Here is a 20,182-nt window from a genome sequence, read left to right as displayed (position 1 = left end):
GCCACCTATGGGGATGGCGTTAATACTACTTGTGTAGGCGAGGACCTCCCCTATATGAGGACGATGAGTTGCCCCTGCGCCCTCGGTACTGACCTCTGCCCTGGGGGCGTCGGTTCCAGGAGCCCCTGAATGCGTTGGAATCATAGGGTCTGAAATCGCGGCCTCGTCCTCCTGGTCGCGTTCCTCGAAAAGGAGGGAAATCGCCTGAAGGGCCTGTGGTCGATGTTCTTGACTGTGGCTAGAACCGGTTTGTGGGCGTCTTTTGGATCAACCAGAACTGCCTTTAGAGCTTCCTCACCGAAGAGTAGAGATCCGGAGTAAGGAGCCTTGGACAGGTTTAATCTGGCCGCTGAATCAGCTTGCCAGTGACGAAGCCAGAGGGTGCGACGAGCGACTATTTGAGTCGTCATGGCTCGTGCCCCTAATTGGGTGGCATCCAAAGTGGCGTCGGCCACAAAGGCTGCTGTCTTACGTAGTTTCAATAGTGCTCTTTTGAAGGCGACAGGATCAGGGTTATCATCCTCTAGAAGGTCATCCAGCCACATCATAGATGCTCTGGAGAAAATGGAGGCTGAAGCGGAGGCACGCATGGATAGGGCAGTGGCCTCGTGGTTCTTGCGGAGGGCGAAGTCTATTAGACGTTCAGTAGTATCTTTTAGGTGGGATTCCCCTTCCCTGGGCAAGATAGATCGCGAAACGAGGAGAGCGATCGGTTCGTCTATGCCAGGGACATCTAACTTGGTGGCGAAGTCTGGGGCTAGGGCGTAAAGTCTGTCAGCCATGTTCTTGAAGCGTCGAGCTTTGAGTGGGTGGGCCCATTCTTCGGAAGCTAATTTGGCAATTGGGTCCGGCACCGGGATGTAGTGTTCAGTAGGTGCAGGGGATTTGAGGACCTTGGCCCCTTTGAGAGTTGGAGCAGACGAAGTTGAAGGCGCAGTCTGGAGACCAAGGGTATGAAGTACCCTACGTGCGAGCGGTTGGTAATCTGAGGTATTGAACAAGCGATACGATGTATCCTCCTCATGATCTGAATAGTCGCTCCAGTCGTCTCCTTCAACATGGTCAGTGAAAGTTAACTCCTCCGCATACGAGGCTTCGTCCGTACATCTGCCTCTGGCTACATCGAAAGGATCTGGTGAGCAGGAAGGATGAGCAGCATGGAACGCACGTTGGTCCATGTTGAGTGGGGGTATGGCAGGAACCTGTGGTAGTGACTGCATTCGTGTGAAATAAGCCAGCATGGCTTGGAGTTGAGAGAGGAAATCAGGAGACAGCTGCAGACCAGATGTGTGAGATGTATGTGCCTGGTGGGCTATTGGAACAGATGTCTGAGGCGGTAAGCCAGAGGTAGGTTCGTTAGGCGAACCGTGAGGGGGAAAGCCAACAAACTCTTCCTCGTCAGAGGCAGTAGCAGGAGAATGGAAAATATCACTTATGTGTGTCTGTGCTGTGGTGGTTGTTGGCACAGAGACATAACGAGGGCGCTTTGGTTTACTATGGCTGGAAAGATGTTTTGTCTTAGCCAGTGCTTTGGCATGTCTGGTCTTAGACGTGTTAGTATGTTGTGGCTTGGCTGATTGTGGCATGTCTGGCTGATCTGGCACCATGTGTGTTGATGGTGACATGCCTGGCTGTTCTGCCATCTTATATGAACCTGGGTGCAGTACACTGCCACGGAGGGGGCAGGATGTAAAGACCCGAACTGGCACAGCGTATTACCACGGAGGGGGTAGGATACACTGGCAGATGGCGAATGCACTGCCACAGAGGGGGCAGAATGCACAGAGGTATCAGCGTTAATATAATATAGGCTGTTTAGAGTAGGCACACTCAGATTAGTGCTGTAGGCTGGGTTTTTTTTTTTTTTTTGGCTTGTTCACGGCCCCATAGGGGGCAGGATATGTAATGTAAATCAGATTTAATACAAATCAGCCGCTGATATTAAAGCTCCAGCCTTGATAATGTAATCCAGCCACTAGGATTAAAGCTCCAGCCTTGATAATGTAATCCAGCCACTAGGATTAAAACTCCAGCCTTGATAATGTAATCCAGCCACTAGGATTAAAGCTCCAGCCTTAATAATACAATCCAGCCCACTGGGATTGGAGCTCCAGCCTTGATAATACAATTCAGCCACTATGATTACAGCCACAGTAATGTGTGTAAATCAGTCGTGTGTAAATTAGTCAGCAGCACATATACACAAACGTACGGATAGATAGTCTGCAGGGGAGGTATCCGATAATAAGGGGAACAAAAAGGGCGGGAAATTCGAATTCTGAAAGAAAAAAATGGCGCCCGGAAAAAAGGAGCGGGAAAAAAAATGACAGAGAGGGAAGAAGCAATGGCGGCCGTCGGAGGCGAACTGGGGGAAGGGCTGCCCAGCACGATCTCGCCAAAAACCGCAGTAGCGGCTCCAAAAAATCCCTGGAGAAAACAGGTAGGGGAAAAACGGCCACCACCGCAGAGAGAGCCGCCGTCGCGGTCTGAAAAGCCCTCAGTGGGATTTAAGCCACGTTGCGAGGGCGATCTGAGGCAGAGGGTTAACGGCGGGAGCCGCAGCTGCGAGCTCCCGCTGAGATCGGATAAGCCGCAGCCGCGGCAACCGATCGGGGGGGGGGAGGTTAACAGCGATCAGAAGCGATCAGAAGCGATCAAAAGGGGAGAACCGCAGCCGCGGTCCTTGAGGAAGCCCCCTGGCTAAAGAGACAACTGAGCGGGGGGGGGGGCTAGAAACTGCCAAAACGAAGAGAGCCGCAGCCGCGGTCTCAGAGGGAGCCCCCAATCAAGTCAATAAAATGGACTGAATAGCTCTGAGGGAAGGGTGAGGAAGCCGCAGCCGCGGTCCCTGAGGGAACCCTCAGAGGCTAAACACACACAGAAAAAGAGAAAAGATTTAAAGACAAATACGAGACTTAGCTAAATGCTATGTGAAATTCCAATCTTGTTCGTACGAAGGCAAGAATGAACTGGAGAGTGGGAGGGGCATGACGCCCCTAGTCTTGACTTCAAAAACATTCTTGCCTTCGCACGATAGGTGGAACTATTCCCCACAGTGATGGCCCACTTCCTATGGAAAATGATCGACATGACATAGTTAGATGCACATGGAAGACATGAAACAAAGAAAGACCACTGGATAAGCCATTGCAAACTTTTTGTGCTGAAGGCCCAATCAAATGAGAGCATTCTTGCACATTTATTTATTCAGAGTATTTATAACCAGCTCACAATTACTATCAGTTTCAGCAGGACTTAAATTGGAGAAGTTCCTGGTGGATCTACAGCTTTGCCTATTCATTAAAGTAAAGGCAGGCACTAAAGTTGAATAAGTTTATTAGATCAGCAAGCTCTCAAGCCACAAGTAGGTTCTTCAGGAGAGGTAAAATAAATAGGATTCTAAATATTTCAGGAACCCCGGAGAGCACACTCCTATATAGGTCTGGTTACTATCCACTGCTCACCTTGCCAAAGATCACCACCACTAATCCTTCTTCCTTGAAAGGCTATCCACCCTCCAAATTATTATCACTATGAATTGCATTTGTTATTCACTTCATACAAAAGAAGTGTATCAAAGTGACTTACTAAGATAAAAAACAGACAGGTAAAATCAAGTAAAAGCCAAATTAAAACACACAAATTAAAATACACAATTTCTACAATCATCCAACAATACAGTAAGAACAAGTCTACTTTACCCCCCTGAAAGATGAGCAGCATTGAAGAGGCCAACATAACCATCAAAACCTCACTAAATAAAAATGTCTTAGCCTGGCACCTAAAAACTGACAATGATGGTGCCAGGCACGTTCTCTAGAGAGTGCTTTCCACAAGGCTCTAAAGTTTCTCCGGAGATGAACAGAGCAGTGTCATTCCATAAGCTATTCACTCACCTTCCCAACCAACGCGGGAATGTTCATAGAATTTGTAGCAAAGCCCATGCCAAATGCCAGACATGCATCAACACCCAGGAACTGTGCCACCAGATTTTCTAACTCGACAATTTTATCAAGGTTTCCTGTTGTAAACATTTAAAAATAGTTTTACAGATCAATGCAGACTGTTTGCAAGAAGTAGATTATATCCAGCAGATTACTCTACATATTACATGGGAATTAAGCAACAGAGAGAAAATACAAACTATACTAACTGCTATAATTTAAAAGATCCTGCATACTAACATATCCAAGTGTTCAATTTCAAGTGCTATTCTTCCTCACATAGATGAAGTAGTAGCTATGAGATAATACAGCCTAGGATCTGGTGATGGAGAGGAACCAACTCTGATAAAGTAAGCCAGCAAATCTAGTAATTGTAAGAAAACTGTTCTTTTAGGAATTATCAACTGATAGAATGGGGCTGTGCCTTTAGTCTCACTCTTCCTCCCCTGGAGTTGTATGGCTCCTCTACTCCCTTTCCCTCCTTCAGAATCTTTAAGAATTTCCCACTTATATAGGGAACCTCCACGGTCCCTTTTCCTCTGTAGATGTTCACTATAAAACATACAAAGAGGTCAGAGAAGTTGGGTAGCTAAATACATATCCACACAGCCTGGCTCCAGCCAGAGAGCTAGTAGCTCTACTTGGAAGCAGAAGTGTGCCAGTGCCTCTGATGTCCATGTACTGAGGGTGAATGTACACAAAAGGGATGCCTATGTTGTAAAGAACTTGCTGGGGTCAACTCCCAGGCACTTGAACCCAGCCAAGCACAAACCATGCTTCTCTTACCAGGACTGGGTTAAGCCAAACGCCAACCCTGTAAGGTAGACTGCCACCACCCCTTAAACATGCTCAGCCACTCTGGGCCAAGGGGAAACCCAAAGTGCTTGAAATAGACTTGCCAAGGATTCCAAAAGACAAGAGCCAAAATGCTTGTCTTGGAGCCTTAAGGCAAAATACCCAATTATACGGTAGTCTGCGGCTAAATGGCCAAGATGCTGGATTCAGAGCCAAAATCTCCCTTGCAATGAACACACACTGGTAAATAAGAGTTAGTCTTTATTAAAATAAATTTATAAGTGCAAAAATATAGCAGCAAAGTAATTCCTTACACCAAACACCCAGAAGGTTAGGTAAAATACAAAAACTACAGAGAACTCAATCATAGGACAAAAATAACAGATCTGTCTAACCTATCTACACTCACAAATTATAGGAAGACATGCAGAGTAATTTCATGGTTCCACATCTCCTGCAGAAATGTATGGCCTGGATAGCATCGGGAAGATGGAACCTCAATATCAAGTAACACTGGGATACGGCATTAAGCATTGAACCTTGAGTGTTAGCATCAAGCCAAAATCTTGAGCAACAGACCAACCTCTCAACTCCGCTTTTATGAGAAAAAGCTCAACAATAGCCAGGAATTAATTACCCAATCAGAGGGCTTTCCGATGATGAAATCTTGTAGAGCTCTCGCACCTAATTGGCCTGTGGCCTTGAGGTACCAGTCTCAAGCTGATGTGTTCTCACTAACTGCCTAATTAACTGGATTCAGCTGTGAGAACTGATGGTCTCACAGCCTGTTAGAGGCCCTAATTCAGGCAAGATGCTTTCCTCACATTCTTTGCCACACAACCATCTTTATGAGCAAAACCAGGCTTTATTTACAATATATGCTTAGCTAACTGTGTACGTGCACCCCTTTGCAGACATCCATGCGCAACATATGGACATTAGGGGACAGGGCTGATATGGACATCAGGGGACCTTGTACACATGGATAACTCCTAAATATGGCTATCGAGCATCTGGAAACTGACAGGAGAAAGGAGGTTACAATCATGTTATTATAATGCAAGTTTTTAAGCAATGTAAGGGACAAAGATGGAGCAGAGATTAGCAACTCCTCTTTGATATATGACAAAGCAAGATGAGGAAGACTAGGCCAGAGGACATAACTATAAAGCTACTGGACTCTGCTCTTGGTTTTATTCTGTGGCTATTTTAATTAGTTTTAAATTTTATGTTATGTTTTATTGCTATATTCTCGCATTTTATGTTTTTAACCTTTATTTTGTGAACTGCCCAGTGCGCTTCAGCTATTAGGTAGTATAGAGGTGTAGTAAGTTAATTTAAACAAAAAAAGTTTTCACCAGTTGACAAAATAAATTCGGATAACTTAAGAGACAGCTGTTTGCCAGCATCAAATAATGGTAATTATTGTTTGAACAAAATGTTGTTTAACTAAAATGCAAACAGCATTTATACTTTTAATTTTCATAAAGTGTACTAAATAGCTACTATTTCCAGGTGGATCCAGAGATCCCATGAGCTAAGTTCTACTCACAGATTACTCTGTTCACAGAATGGGGTGTATAATGATTTTTGCTGATCCCCCTTTCCCCTCTATGAAAATCTGCTCCAGAAAATTGGGGGACCCTCCGGAACAGCAAGAAAGGTGGTGCGGGAGGCCACAGGGGGGGAATTAATGAAAACCGCCTTCCCTTCTTCTGTAAGCCTCTGCAGGATTGCAGCCCTATTTGCAGAAGACTCTGGATCCAACCCAATGTATTCTTGAAACTGTATACACAACTTTATAGCCAAGACTTCCCCCTATAGCTTCAAAAATGTAACACCTTTGGCTTCTGGTCCCCACTTTAAATTGGAAAATATGACATGTCCATTGAATTATTGTATGACAAATTAGATAACTGAACACTCCAGGCTGTTCAAATGAATTACCATTTCTGGTAATTAGCAAGGTCACTTTCATCAGGTTAGGAAAGCATGATCGTCTTTGTCATAGGCAAAACCAGTATGACAAACTGAACATTCCCTAACAAATATGTTTCAGGCAATATCAACATTCAGCTACATCTGCATGACAATGGCTCCTGGACCATAATGAAAACCAATTCTTGATTCAGCTTTGCAAAAGCCAAACCTGATTGACAAGGGTGTGCAAGACCAGCCCTTCACTTTGCACATTTCTAATTACAGTGGAACCTCTGTGGGTGGTAGGTGAGGTGTTCAAGAAAAACTATGAGGCACCAATGAGATCTTATCATTGGGGAGTTTGTGACAAGATACACTGGGTGGGGATAAAAAGCCCAACTGAGTTTCATCATATTTCTATGTCCAATTTTAATGCAAAGAGGACAGAACTAACTGAAGTGTGGCTGTTAACAATTTGATTCGATTTCCAAGTCTTTCTAAGGAGAAATCTGCATGATGGTGGGTATAAAACTTGTCACATCCACCAATATTATACTTAGTGGAAGGGTCATAGCTCAGTAGCAGAGCACAGAGTTTGCAAGCAAAAAACCCCCACAGGTTTGCACCTAGAATCTCCAGGTACAGCCAGGAAGGACTCCTGCCAGAAATCCTACAGAGCTGTTGCCAGTCAAAGGCAGCTTCATATGTTCACTGGAGTTGTTGGTTACATATACAAAGAAAGTACTGGGACTAAAACAAGTTATACCAGCTTTCACCAAGGTGTTTGGGGATGTCAGGAGTTACAGAAAGCCAAGGCTTGGAAGACTTTGCCTCATCTTTTCTCCAGGCAAACTAGCTCTCAAAAGGATAGTGTCAAGCAATGGTGGAGTGCTATATTTGTGCTGAAAGTCAAGTCTCTTATAAAGCTCTAGGAATTTCACAGCTGGCAGATTGGGAGTCATATGAACCATTTTTCCCAGTCAGATGAATTATTCATGAGACACCATGGCACATTCACAAATGTAATATTGTTATGTTGTGCAGCAGCAAGAATCTGCTTTCTTCTGATAGTGCAGCAAAAAACATGTTGTCAGTCTAAAGCACCCAGCTGCTGTAAGGAGCTTATTAATTCTTATCTTTGTTAAAAAGCATAGTAGACATGCCACATGACCTTTCCTGACCGATCCTTCCATGTTAAGTGTGTGAAAAAGTAAAATGCTAAATATAGTGTGGATGAGTGAGAGGACTTTAACTCTCTAAGCAAGTTCACACTATGAGGTTAAGATGAACTGATCAGACTCAAAACAGGTCCACGCCAATTTTGCATGTGACTGATATCAAGTCCATTCAGTCCTGTTCTCACGAGCAGATTTTTTTTTTAAAAAAACCATCTGCGTTATCTTATTTTAAAAGGTACTTACAAGTACAACAAAGTAGTCTATGGGCTACTTTTTAAAGGGTATAGTGTGGTTTGACATGGAAGGTCTCTGACAGATGGTACATGATAACCTGCTATTCCTCACAGGGTCACTGTATAGAAAAGAGATTACTATCCTCTTATAAAATACAGAGCTGGTAATAGTCACATTCATTTGATGCATCATTGGGAGGGAGCAAACATTTGATTATACGGCCTTGCAGACAAAGGCAGCTGCAGCAATAGATGCAACATTAACAATGGACTTTTAGATGGTTATACCAGCATGAGTTTGTAACCAATTGTTAACCATGTTAATCATCCCAATGATTTCTTTTACTTTTCTCCAACCTCTCTGTAACACCCGTTAAAACATTTATGTGGCCGTTAAGTCGGCCAGATAGGCGGCTTAGAAATAAATTTTTATTATTATTATTATTATTATTAGGTGGCAGCATTTTAAAAGCTACCTTGATGATTTCCAATTGGATCCTTACTAGAGAACTTTTTTGCTTTGCTAAACTGCATAAAGCAGCAACTTCTGGAACCGGAGGTGGCCTTGTTTTTCAGCCCCTTCCTCCTGGCAACCTGTCACAAAAAGGCCACATGAAATTTAAACTTCTGATATGCCAAAAAGCCAAAAATGACCTACTCAAATGTAGAAACAGATTGTAGCCTCAACACACATGCGAAGAAGGCAATTTCCACAACTGGCATTGACTCCTTTTGGATAGTTAGTATATCATTCATATTGCTATGAAGTAGGATGCAAACCAACCCACTACAATGGGTCCTCAGGAGTTACTGATAACCCAAGAGCTCATTTAGACATACCCTTGAGCAATCATTAGCACGTTATCAGATCACAGCTATTGCTAGTCTGCAGCTATTGCTCCCAGAGTGGTGACTAGAAGAAGAGCTGCCATGAGTGAACAATTATTTCTAGCTATACATCTGTGAATTGCCTGGTTCATATCAACAATTCCGGAATGCAATCATGTGTGTTTCAGTGGATGATGGGCTGTAGCAAGTAGGTGAAAGTATCACTCAGAACAGACCATCAATTGTGCCATGAATGGGGACAGGAAGGAATGTTCAAAGTCTTGTGCCCCCAGAATTCAAACACTATAATCCTGGCAAACTATAATCCATTCATAAGTAGTCCTAGTCGATCAAATGATTAACCACAGTGTAATAGCTTTTGTTTAAGCAATAGGTAGGTTGTTGTAAGAAGAACAGGTAAGAAGAGGAAATAGCCCAAGTGGATTGTTTTCAGTGTATATTTCCTTGCAGTGAGAATAACATTTCAGATCTGTAATCCTAAATGGATTTTTAGCTATTTCTAAAGCAGAGTCACCAAGCTAAAGATCATGATAGAAACTGAAAAAATATTCTCCTTACCCATTTCTTGTCTAGTGCTACATACTCCTGTGCCATATTTATGCAACACAGTGCTCACAGTTTTCAAAGCGTTGCACTCAGTTTCTGCAAAGCCGAGGTAGTTATAGGAACCCATATTGATCACATTCTTCACTGTCCTTCCAGTGAACCTACAGTCAAAGGAAAAACTTGTTTAATATATATAATGTTTATATAATAGATAAAACTATTTTTAAAGTCTAGACCAACATGAGACTATTGTGTTATTAATGCTTGTTCCTATTGCCCTTGCCATTGTTTTGCCCTTTACTAATGATCTATTCTATTAAATAAAGTATATGTGACACACTTTCAGGAAGGGATGACATTTCAGGTAATGAATACGAAATCAGTTTTCACCGACATCAAATGCTCCATAGGTATCCTTGTCCCAGTCTCTTGTGGATAGCTACATGTATAGTTTCCTTGGAAAATGGGTTTGGGGTTTTTTTTGGAGAAGACCATGCACCATTTTTTTGAGCAATGACAGTTCCCTCAAGTTTGAAAAGTAATCTATGAAATTTATATATATTTTAAATAAAAGAGAAACATAACAACAGTGGAGTACACCACTGAAGCCAATTTACATGAGTAGTTACTTCAGAAGTGAAGTCGGAAGCATGAGATGGATGGATCTATACTGAGAGCGGGACAGGGGGAAATCTGTCTTTCCTCCTGCTTCTTGATCTTTCTGTGGCTTTTGATACCATTGGCCATGGTATCCCCCTGGACTGTTTCTGTGATTTAAGTATTGGGAGCATTGTTTCACAGTAGGTTCCATTCCTAATTCAAGGGCCATGTCCAGAGAATAGCATTGAGGGATTGGGTCTCAGCCCCACAGTCTTTGTACTATTGTATGCCATAGGTCACAATCCTGTCACCAATGCTGTTTAATGTCTATATGAATGCTGGAGCTATAATGATTGTTGGGAGCAGTGAGTAGGAGTGTTGGGGCAAAGTGTCATCAGTACACTCTATTTCTGCTTAACATCTGAGTCAGGAGAGGCTGTGCATGGTCTGGACTGTTGTGTGGGCAAAATTGTGGAATGGATGAGGGTTAATAAACTGAGCATGAATCTCAGGAAGATGGAGGCCCTGAAGGAGTGTGGTTCCATTCTCCAGGAGATTGACCATTTCCCTGTTCTCCCTCAACAGGTGAGTAGTTTGGGGGTGCTCCTGGACCAATCTTTCTCAGGTACCCGCAGTGGCTAGGAGTGCCTTTTACCAGCTATGGCTGGAGTGACCAACTAGGGCCATTCTTGGACAGGAATAGCCTGGCTGTAGTGATTCATGCACTGGTAACCTCAAGACTTGATTATTGCAATGAGTTTTATGTGGGGCTACCCTTCCACCTGGACCGGAAGCTCCAGCTGGTTCTAAACGCTGCAGCTAGATCGTTGATGGGGAGAGACTACTGCCTGCATGTAATTAGGTGCTTAAAAGCTTGCACTGGCTGTCTCTGTTGGTGGTTCCCCCATGGCTCAGAATCAATGTTGTGGGCCCAAGACTGTGGAAATCCCTCCCAAATGAGATTAGATAGGCACCCTCCTTGTGAACTTCAGGTGCAGGATTAAGCTTTTTTTGTTCCATTTTAAGGTAGTGTTTGGTTTTTTTGATGATTTTATCGTTATTGCTTATTTTATGCTATGTATGTCTCATTTTTATGCATACCACTTAGAAATGGAAATGATTAAGCAGAATATAGGTTTTTTTAAAAAAAGAACAAAAATCTAATGAGTTACCAAGTTATAATTATAATTTATTAGTTTTATATCACGCCCTTCCTCTAGAGTAGGAGCACTAAAAACACTCTAACAGAAGCACTAAAAACACTCTAAAACATCATAAAAACAAACTTTAAAATGTATTAAAACAAAACATCCTTAAAAACATATTAAAACAAAACATCTTTTAAAAACCTTTTAAAAAAGCTTTAAAAACATATGAAAAAGCAATTCCAACACAGATGCAGACTGGGATAAGGTCTCTACTTAAAAGGCTTGTTGAAAGAGGAATGTCTTCAGTGGGCGCAAAAAGATAACAGAGATGGCACCTGTCTAATATTTAAGGGGAGAGAATTCCAAAGGGTAAGTGTCACTATACTAAAGGTCTGCTTCCTATGTTGTGCAGAACAGACCCCCTGATAAGATGGTATCTGCAGGAGGCCCTCAACTGCAGAGTGCAGTGATTGACTGGGTATACAAAGGGTAAGACGATATTTCAGGTATCCTGGTCCCAGGCTGTATAGGGTTTTGTACACCAAAACCAGCACCTTGAACTTAGCTTAGTAGCTAATAGGCAGCCAGTGCAATTCTGTCAGCAGCAGGGTGACATATTGGCAATACCCTGCCCAAGTGAGCAGTCTCGCCACTGCATTTTGCACAAGCTGCAGCTTCTGGACCAACCTCAAGGGCAGCCCTACATATAGAGCATTATAATAATCCAGTCTGGAGGTTACCAGTCCATGGACGACAGTGGTCAGGCTATCCTGGCCCAGAAACAGTCACAGCTGTCTTACCAGCCAAAGCTGGTAAAAGGCACTCCTAGCAACTGAGGTAACCTGGGCCTCTAGCGACAAAGATGGATCTAGGAGCACCCTCAGACTACAGACCTGCTCTTTCAGAGGGAGTATGACCCCACCCAAAGCAGGCAACTGACCAATTATCTGAATTTGGGAACCACCAACCCACAGCACCTCCATCTTGCTAGCATTCAGACTCGGTTTACTAGCCCTCATCCAGCCCACCATCGAATCCAGGCAGCACTCCAAGGCTTGGATGGGCTCTCCTGATTCAGATGTTACAGAGAGCTAAAGCTGGGTATCATCAGCGTACTGCTGACACCTCTCCCCAAATCTCCTGATGACCGCTTCCAAGGGCTTCATATAGATGTTAAACAGCATGGGGGACAAGATTGTACCCTGCGGCACCCCACAGCACAACTGCCAGGGGGCCAAAAGACAATCACCCAATGCTATTCTCTGAAAAAGACCCTGGAGATAGGATCGGAACCTCTGTAAAACAGTGCCTCCGATACCCACCTCACCAGGTCAGCCCAGAAGGATACCATAGTCAATGGTATGAAAAGCTACTGAGAGATCAAGTAAGAATAACAGGGTCGCACTCCCCATGTCCTTCTCCCTATAGAGGTCATCCATCAGGGTGACCAAGGCCGATTCAGTCCCATAACCAGGCCTGAACCCAGACTGGGATGGGTCAAGATAATCTATTTCATCCAAGAGTACTTGTTATTGCTGTGCCACAACCCTCTCAATCACATTCCCTAAAAAGGGGGTATTTGCGACTAGTCAGTAATTTGCAGACCAATGGGTCCAGGGTGGGCTTTTTCAGGAGCAGTTGGGTCACCGCCTCTTTCAGGGCGGCTGGAACCACTCCATCCCACAATGATGCATTTACCACAACCTGCATCCACTCAGTCAAACCCCCTCAGCAGGATTTAATAAGCCAAGTAAGGCAAGGGTTGAGAGGACATGTTGCTGGCCGCATCATCGCAAGCACCTTGTCTACGTCATCAGGTCGCATCAACTGAAACCATTCCCAAGAAGTTGCAGCAGACATTGCACTGGACACCTCATTGGGGACTACAGTAGATGTGGAGGGGACATCAAGACTGCTACAGAGGCGACTTCCGGGAAGGGTGACTTCGCTTGTGCCTGCTTTTTGAGACGAGCTCTTGTCTCAGAAGAAGCTTTTTCAGTTTTAAAATCAGTCAGAACGTTCTTTTTGACTGGTAAAGATTTTCTCCCGGGCAGGGAGAAACGTAGAGATTAACCACAAAAGCCTGTTTTTGTTGGGAGGACTGGATTTCATTAATTTATGAGAGAAGGTTCAGCCAGCAATGCCGGACGGACTTCCAACAAGCTCTAACTGATTAAGCGACACGTTTATCTTTTCTTCAAAGAAAAACGGACTTTAACAGGCAAGCATCCTTCTTTCTATTTTTTTCTCACTTGGTTTAAATCGCTGCAGCAAAAAGATTTGTCAATGAATCAGCTATAAAGAATTTCTGGGTGAGTTATAACTCTTCTCTTTTATTCACGAAATTAAGGAGGAAAGAAATTGAAAAAGCTTATCTTTGTTTTTATTGCAAAAAGCTGGCCTGGAAGTGCTTCTAAAGATACAAACGGAAGAGGGATTTCTATTTCGAGGAGGGAAAAAAAACAAATAAATTTGATTTATGAACTTTGGAGTATTATATGCCTGGGACTATTTTCTTTTTGGTCTATTTCATTTTGATGAATCTACTTGTTCACGACGCCACTAACTGTTTTGAAGCTGGGAACTAAATTTGTTTTGTATTCCTGAACAAATAAGAGATAAGGCAGGCTGTACTGTCTACGCTGTGATGTCATCAAGCCTGGAATATTAACCCAATTGTGGCTGAAATAATTTTTGTTTTCGTGGATTTAAGAACGGCAATCAGGAAAGTGGCTGAGACCATGGAAGAAATTATGTTTCAGAAAATAATGGATGAGATTGAGATAACGAAACAAACCCTGAGACAGGGTAGACAGGAGATGAAAATTGAATTAGGCAAAATGACGCAGGAGCTTAAAGAAATAGGGGATCTTGTGAAAGAGGAGATTGATGAGATTAGAGATGAGAAAAGAAAAATTAAAAGGAAGATACAAGCCCTGGAGATTGGAACAAATGTGGAATTGGAAAAAGATCTGGAGTTTATGGATATTAGAAACAAAGTTTACTGTTTGGAATTCAACGTTGTCTCTGAAGAAATTAATGAAGATATTAGAGATAAAGTTATCAATGTCTTGGATAATTTTCTGGACTGGAATGATATGATGGAGCTTGACATAGAAAAAATCTATGGAATTAACTACAGATATGTGACAATGGAAAAATTCTCAAGAGATGAGCCAGTGCATTTTGTAAAAAAGAAGAACAGAGAAATGACTTTACAACAATATTTCAGCAACATATTCAGAATTGATGGCAAGGAAATATTTGTGATAAAGGAAATTCCCATCAGACTCTTATTATATGCCTATGGCTATGACAGCAAGATTAATATGGGATACTGATAATGGAAGAATGGATACTGAAATTACTGGACTGAACAGGACTATTGAAGATGGAAGATGGAATTAATATTGATAATGGAAGAATGGCTATTGAAATTATTGGATCTAACAGGTTTGATGAGATGGATTAATCTATATGTTTATTTGGACTATGGCTATGACAACAAGATTATTATGGGATACTGATAATGGAAGAATGGCTACTGAAATTACTGGACTTAACAGGATTATTGATAATGGAAGAATGGCTACTGAAATTATTGGACTTAACAGGATTATTGAAGATGGAAGATGGAATTAACATTGATAATGGAAGAATGGCTATTGAAATTATTGGACCTAACAGATTTGAACGAGATGGATTAATCGACATGTTTATTTGGAGAAAAATTGAAAGATATATCTCTCAAGGAATTGAAACCTCTCTTTGACTTTTTGTGGAAAGAATAAAGTAATGTTTATGAGATTTGATGATTAATTAAGATAACTACTGGAGGAAAGTGATTTTATAATATAATTTAAGAGACAGGATTGTTATATATTGTAGACCTATAACTGATCTGCGACAAATCGGAAGTCAACATTTTATTTTATTGTTTAATTATTTTTGTTTTTTGTCTTTGAAAATTTGAATAAAAATTAATGATAAAAAAAGACTGCTACAGAGGCGAGCAACTTTACCTTCAAAGTGCCTTGCAAACAATTCACGGTGGGCCTCCAAAGGGTCTAAAACTCCATTTCCTGGAGCTGATGTCAACAGATCCCTGACAATATGGAAATATGGAAATCCCAGCCCCATCTACACATAATATGTATGCATGCGAGCATATTTGTGTACTCTACCACCTTCATGCCCCATTCCCCTCCTTTTTTTTGTTAGGCGCCCAGAAATAGTGTGGTTATATCTTCCTGTTTGGTTGTGGGTAGATCTGTTACTTGATAACATTTACACTTTCTGTCTGGAATCTACTACCGATTTTTGTTCTTCTCCCAACAACTCGGGGGGAGTAGATGTGCCCTGTGTGAAAGTTATTGAGGAGGTCTTACTGTTTCCAATTCAGGGGCCCTCAGCTAGGGCCTGACCTGTATCTGAGATCAGGAAGTCCCTGGAAGTTATTTTCTGCAAATGCTCCTACACAATAAATGTGGGTGGATGTTAAAGAGTCCTCCTCATCCCCCACCCCAAATGGCAAATGTATCCCCCACCCCATCCTCATCCCCCACCCCAAGTGGCAAATGCAAAATGTGAAAACTTTGCAAAGAGGCTTAGGCATGTCTCCTGCTGTGCAGGACCTAAAGCCAGGTACTCAGCACAATGGTATACAGAATGGTATACAGAAGTAAGTCTTTTTGTGTTTAATAGGGCTTACTCCTAGGTAAGTGGGTACAGGATGGCAGCCTAGGATTTAGTTTAGGATTAGCATTGGAGAAAACAGGCTTCTTGTGCCTTTAACAGGAGTGTCTCTACAACCAGGACTGACAAAATATAGCCATGAGAAGCATGAGGTTGTCGGGGGGCGGGGGTGGAGAGGGTGAGAAGCAGCAATGATTTTACTCTTTCCAGTTTTGGGCTATGCCATCCCCCCCCCAAGCTTTGTTGTGTTATACCATGCACCCCATGGCAACCATGCTGTATTATGCCACACCCCCATGGCAGCTCAAAATGCGCCCACTGGTCCAAAAAAGTCTCCTGGCCTACTGTAGATTTAAAACTGTAACTCTCTATATAAGGTTAGATTTTTTTTAATATAAAAGCTGTCATTCTCTTGAGGATGTAAACAAAACCCATGTTGCTTGAAAGAAAATTTAAATTAAGACTTCAGTGAGGTGGAGGAAGTGGCATGTCCTAGACTTGAGTGTATGCGCTACTCGTGTGGGGCACTCATGTGTTGAAGGAGGAGCAGGGCTGCACTCTTGGCTCCACCCTCAACATTGCATGCACTGGTATGTTGACCACTCACATCTGAAAAGGAACCTGTGTGCATGAGCAGCTGATCATGCATCAGGACTCCATGTGATCAGGACATCCAGTTGCATGGACATATTTACTATGTGGAGCTCCCTATGTGCAAGGGGATGGTTATGCATAGAGGTTCCTTTTTAGACATCCATACACTGGGGCTAGCAAAGGGACATAATAGCCTGGTTCACATATCACGCTAAACCACACCATGGCCGAGTGTCAGTTTGCAGGCTCCAGAAGAGATCATGGCTGCTTTGCTCCTACCCAGTTGTACTGCTGCTGTGCTGAGCTAAACCATGGTTTGGTTTAGCACGTTGTCCAAATCCAGACTCATGGCTTAACTCTCTTCAAATTAACCACAAGCTGTAACCAAGATTTGTCCTATGTTTTACAGGTCATGGTTTGTTTAGGAGATCTAACCCACATGTCCTGGTTTGGATGACATGCAAAGCCAAACCATGGGTTAGCTAAGCGTTACACAGCCGCAGCAGATGACTGGGGAGCAGCAGCAAAGTGGCTGTAATCTCCTCTCTGGGAGCCCGTATGCTTGCATTAAGACGCTGCTTGGCTATGTGGCCTCGCTCCTACTTCAAATGCGAGTGCTATACAAGTGAGTAACACATGACTTTGGTTGAAACCATTTTCAGTTTTAGGCTTGAGTTGCAATTCAAAGACACTTCATAAAGACAGTATAAAACCTTTCCCAAAATATCTGGCCAGACTTGTGTGTTATCAAGAAATAGATAGTTACATTGACAGCTATAAAAAAAGAGAGAAATGAACATTTTTCTTCAGTGATCATTACCTATACTTACTAGCCTGACCCACCTAAATGTCCAGTTGTAGTCATCTGAAACACGTTCCATGAGGTCAAATTTTGGTCCAGGAGCGCTGCAGATAGGACGGTTCCAATTGTCTCTTATTCTCATGTAGAGATTTCTTGTAAAAAAGTTCTCAAAATCTTGATAAAGTGGTACAAAATCCTAGGGGGGTTTTTTTACAAGGAAAAAAGAGTGTAAAGTTACATCTCTAGGACATCTGCATCTTGTGTTTTTTTAAAAAATCGCTGCACACTTAATTGCATGTGGTCTAATGGTCACAGTGTCAAAGCAGGATCAGGAGGTTCAAGTTTGAATCCCTACCTACTCAGCTTATGAATATCCTTGGGACTTTGCCTAACCTTTCACAGTGTTCTTGCAAAGGTAAAGTGTTTTTTATGTTGCTATATGCAGCTCTGATGTTTTGTGGAAGGGTGGTATATAAATATTTTTATAAATAAAATAAAATAAAATGGGGGTGGGAAACATAGTAAGTGAATTGGGTTCTTAGCCCTGAGTTCCTTGGAGGAAGGGTGGGATAAAAAACAACCAACAACAACAGACACAGTCAGTCTTGTGGTAATTCTGTACTGAAAAGTAAGATGTCTGTTAGATGAACTAGGCTGCTATTTCATTCACCTGAAAGCTGATTTGAATAAGCAAATTTGGGCATTTAGAGTTTGGCAAGAAGCTCTCTTACTTGCTACATTTATATATACATAATATACCTGCCCCCGAAGCAACACTGGTTCATCACTGCTCCCCTATGCTGGAAGCATTCCCTGCCTGATCCATGTACTTGCAAAAGAAAGAACCATTAATACTTCAGCCTACATAAGACAGATGAAAAGGCAACAAGTTATGTAGTCTTTTAAATCATCCTTATTTGTAACTGAAAGGAATGACATACAGTTGTTTGGGTCGAGGTCCATTAGGGTGGTAAGGGGAAGAAAGGAAAAGAGCACATGCATCGTATTCTATTCAGATACATCCCAGATTCACACCTCCATTTTCATCACTGCTAAGCAGAATATGTCAACTGTCCTTGTATCTTAAGAATTATTTGTGGAGAGATACTATGATGGCTATGGATATGCACTCATAGGGTGGCACTCAAAATACAAGCTTAAAAGAGGCCAAAAGCCTTGTAGTTTTGAGATTACAGAAGCTTTCCCCCTAGAACTTGATGTTCCATTTGCAAAATGAATACAAGGAAAATAGGAAGTTGGATTATACCAGGTCAGACTATTTGTTCATATCAACAAGTACTGTTTACTTCACTGGGCAGTAGTTCTCCAGGGTCTCTGCCTGTGGTCATTCTGTTCACTCAAACATTGGAAGCTGCTTTATACAGAATCAGACCATTGGTCCATCTAGATTAGTACTGTCTGCACTGACTGGTAGCAACTCTCCAAGGTTTCAGACAGAGGACATTCCCAGGCCTACCTGGAAATCCCAAGGACTGAACCTGGACCTCCTGCATGCAAAGCAGATGTTCTACCATCAATCTATAGCCCCTTCCCTAGATTCCAAATGCGTCTCAATGGTCACTACTACGATCATTGACCAGTGCAAGAAAAGAGTTCACTTTGGTGTCACCTAATTCTTATGGATACTTGCAAGCAAACACCTGTGTCCTTTGTTTCTTACGAAGATCCAATTTAAGTTGATTAAGTTTTTCTTTTTTAAAAAACAGCTTTACATTCACATTATGCACACAAATTGAAATACTATCCTAGTTCACGTCATACTTTTAAGGGTCTTGTTTTTGGGGGGGCTATACTTTATATATTCCTCCACCTTATTTTAACTGCATTTAACACACTAATCAGATCAATTGAACATTTTAGATGATATAATTTTTTCCAAAAATGAAAAAGGCAAGCATCTAAAATAGGGATAGTGCACTGTCAGTCAGTCATCTCTCTTCAACTGTAGTCTGCCACATGCATAGGATTCCTGCCACCCATGCTTCCTGAGACAGCCTGCCGGGGGGGGGGGGGAGAGAAAGACGGCAAATGAGATCTGAAGCACAAATGAGTGAGAAATCCTCCTCCTGCAAGCCCTTCCCTTCGTGCTTGGCTTCTTGGGAAGGAATTGGGGCATTCACCAATTTTAAAATTCTATATACCTTTTGTTGTTCCCGTTCTATAGCAACAATAGTTTTTTGTAGTCCACAGGATCTCAAGAAGTCTCGCAGGTAGCCAAAAAATGTTGCTACTGCAAAACCCACAAATGTAAGGACAGCAACATACATTGGTGGTTGTTCAAAGGATTCATTAAATGGTCTTTTGTAGAAGCCTCCATTTGCAATGCCATTTTCCTGAAAATGAAAATAAAGGAAGTTAAAACCAGTGTCCCTTAAAAAAACTGGTTCTAAATATAGAAATACATCAACTGCCCAAGTTCCTGCCATGTTGCTGGTTATAGTGTGTCTAACTATACCTTCCATCTGTTTCAAATTGGGAGTCATGGCTGGGATTTGAAGAGATAAGACCTAGTATACTCCTTTGGCGAGCCTTTTTTGCTGCACTAAGATACACATGGAGACCCTTTGACCCCAGAGAACGACTGTGGAAATACATGAGATATACTAGGCAGTATTCAACTACATTTTTACGCTAGCACAAGAGGATTCTCCCCTCTTCTCCTCTTACGCTGTCCAAATCTGCTCTGGAGGGTTGGGAAAACTCCCAGAGCACATTTAGGGGGTACACGGGGAGGGGGGAAAGAGTAGGAGATCATTCTGTTGTGCAAGGAGAAATCCCTGCACTGACGAAGTAGTCTGCTTAGCACTGTTGCACGCAACCCACTGTTCTTAAAATAAATTACTGCTTTATTTATTTA

General features: G+C 42.4%; 1 protein-coding gene across 1 annotated transcript in view; it reads right to left on the bottom strand.

Moving 5' to 3' along the window:
• Positions 1–20,182, bottom strand: part of SPTLC3 (serine palmitoyltransferase long chain base subunit 3) — a 120,293-nt gene that overhangs the window by 56,154 nt on the left and 43,957 nt on the right. The window contains exons 2-5 of the mRNA XM_061622566.1: positions 19,467–19,658; positions 17,346–17,500; positions 9,478–9,626; positions 3,897–4,021 (exon numbers count right to left, since the gene is read on the bottom strand). Coding sequence (XP_061478550.1) covers positions 3,897–4,021; positions 9,478–9,626; positions 17,346–17,500; positions 19,467–19,658 — 621 coding nt within the window. The remainder of the gene's footprint in view (positions 1–3,896; positions 4,022–9,477; positions 9,627–17,345; positions 17,501–19,466; positions 19,659–20,182) is intronic.

This window comes from Rhineura floridana, chromosome 4 (assembly GCF_030035675.1).
Source record: "Rhineura floridana isolate rRhiFlo1 chromosome 4, rRhiFlo1.hap2, whole genome shotgun sequence".
NCBI lineage: Eukaryota > Metazoa > Chordata > Lepidosauria > Squamata > Rhineuridae > Rhineura > Rhineura floridana.
This window is presented reverse-complemented; position numbering and strand designations above follow the sequence as displayed.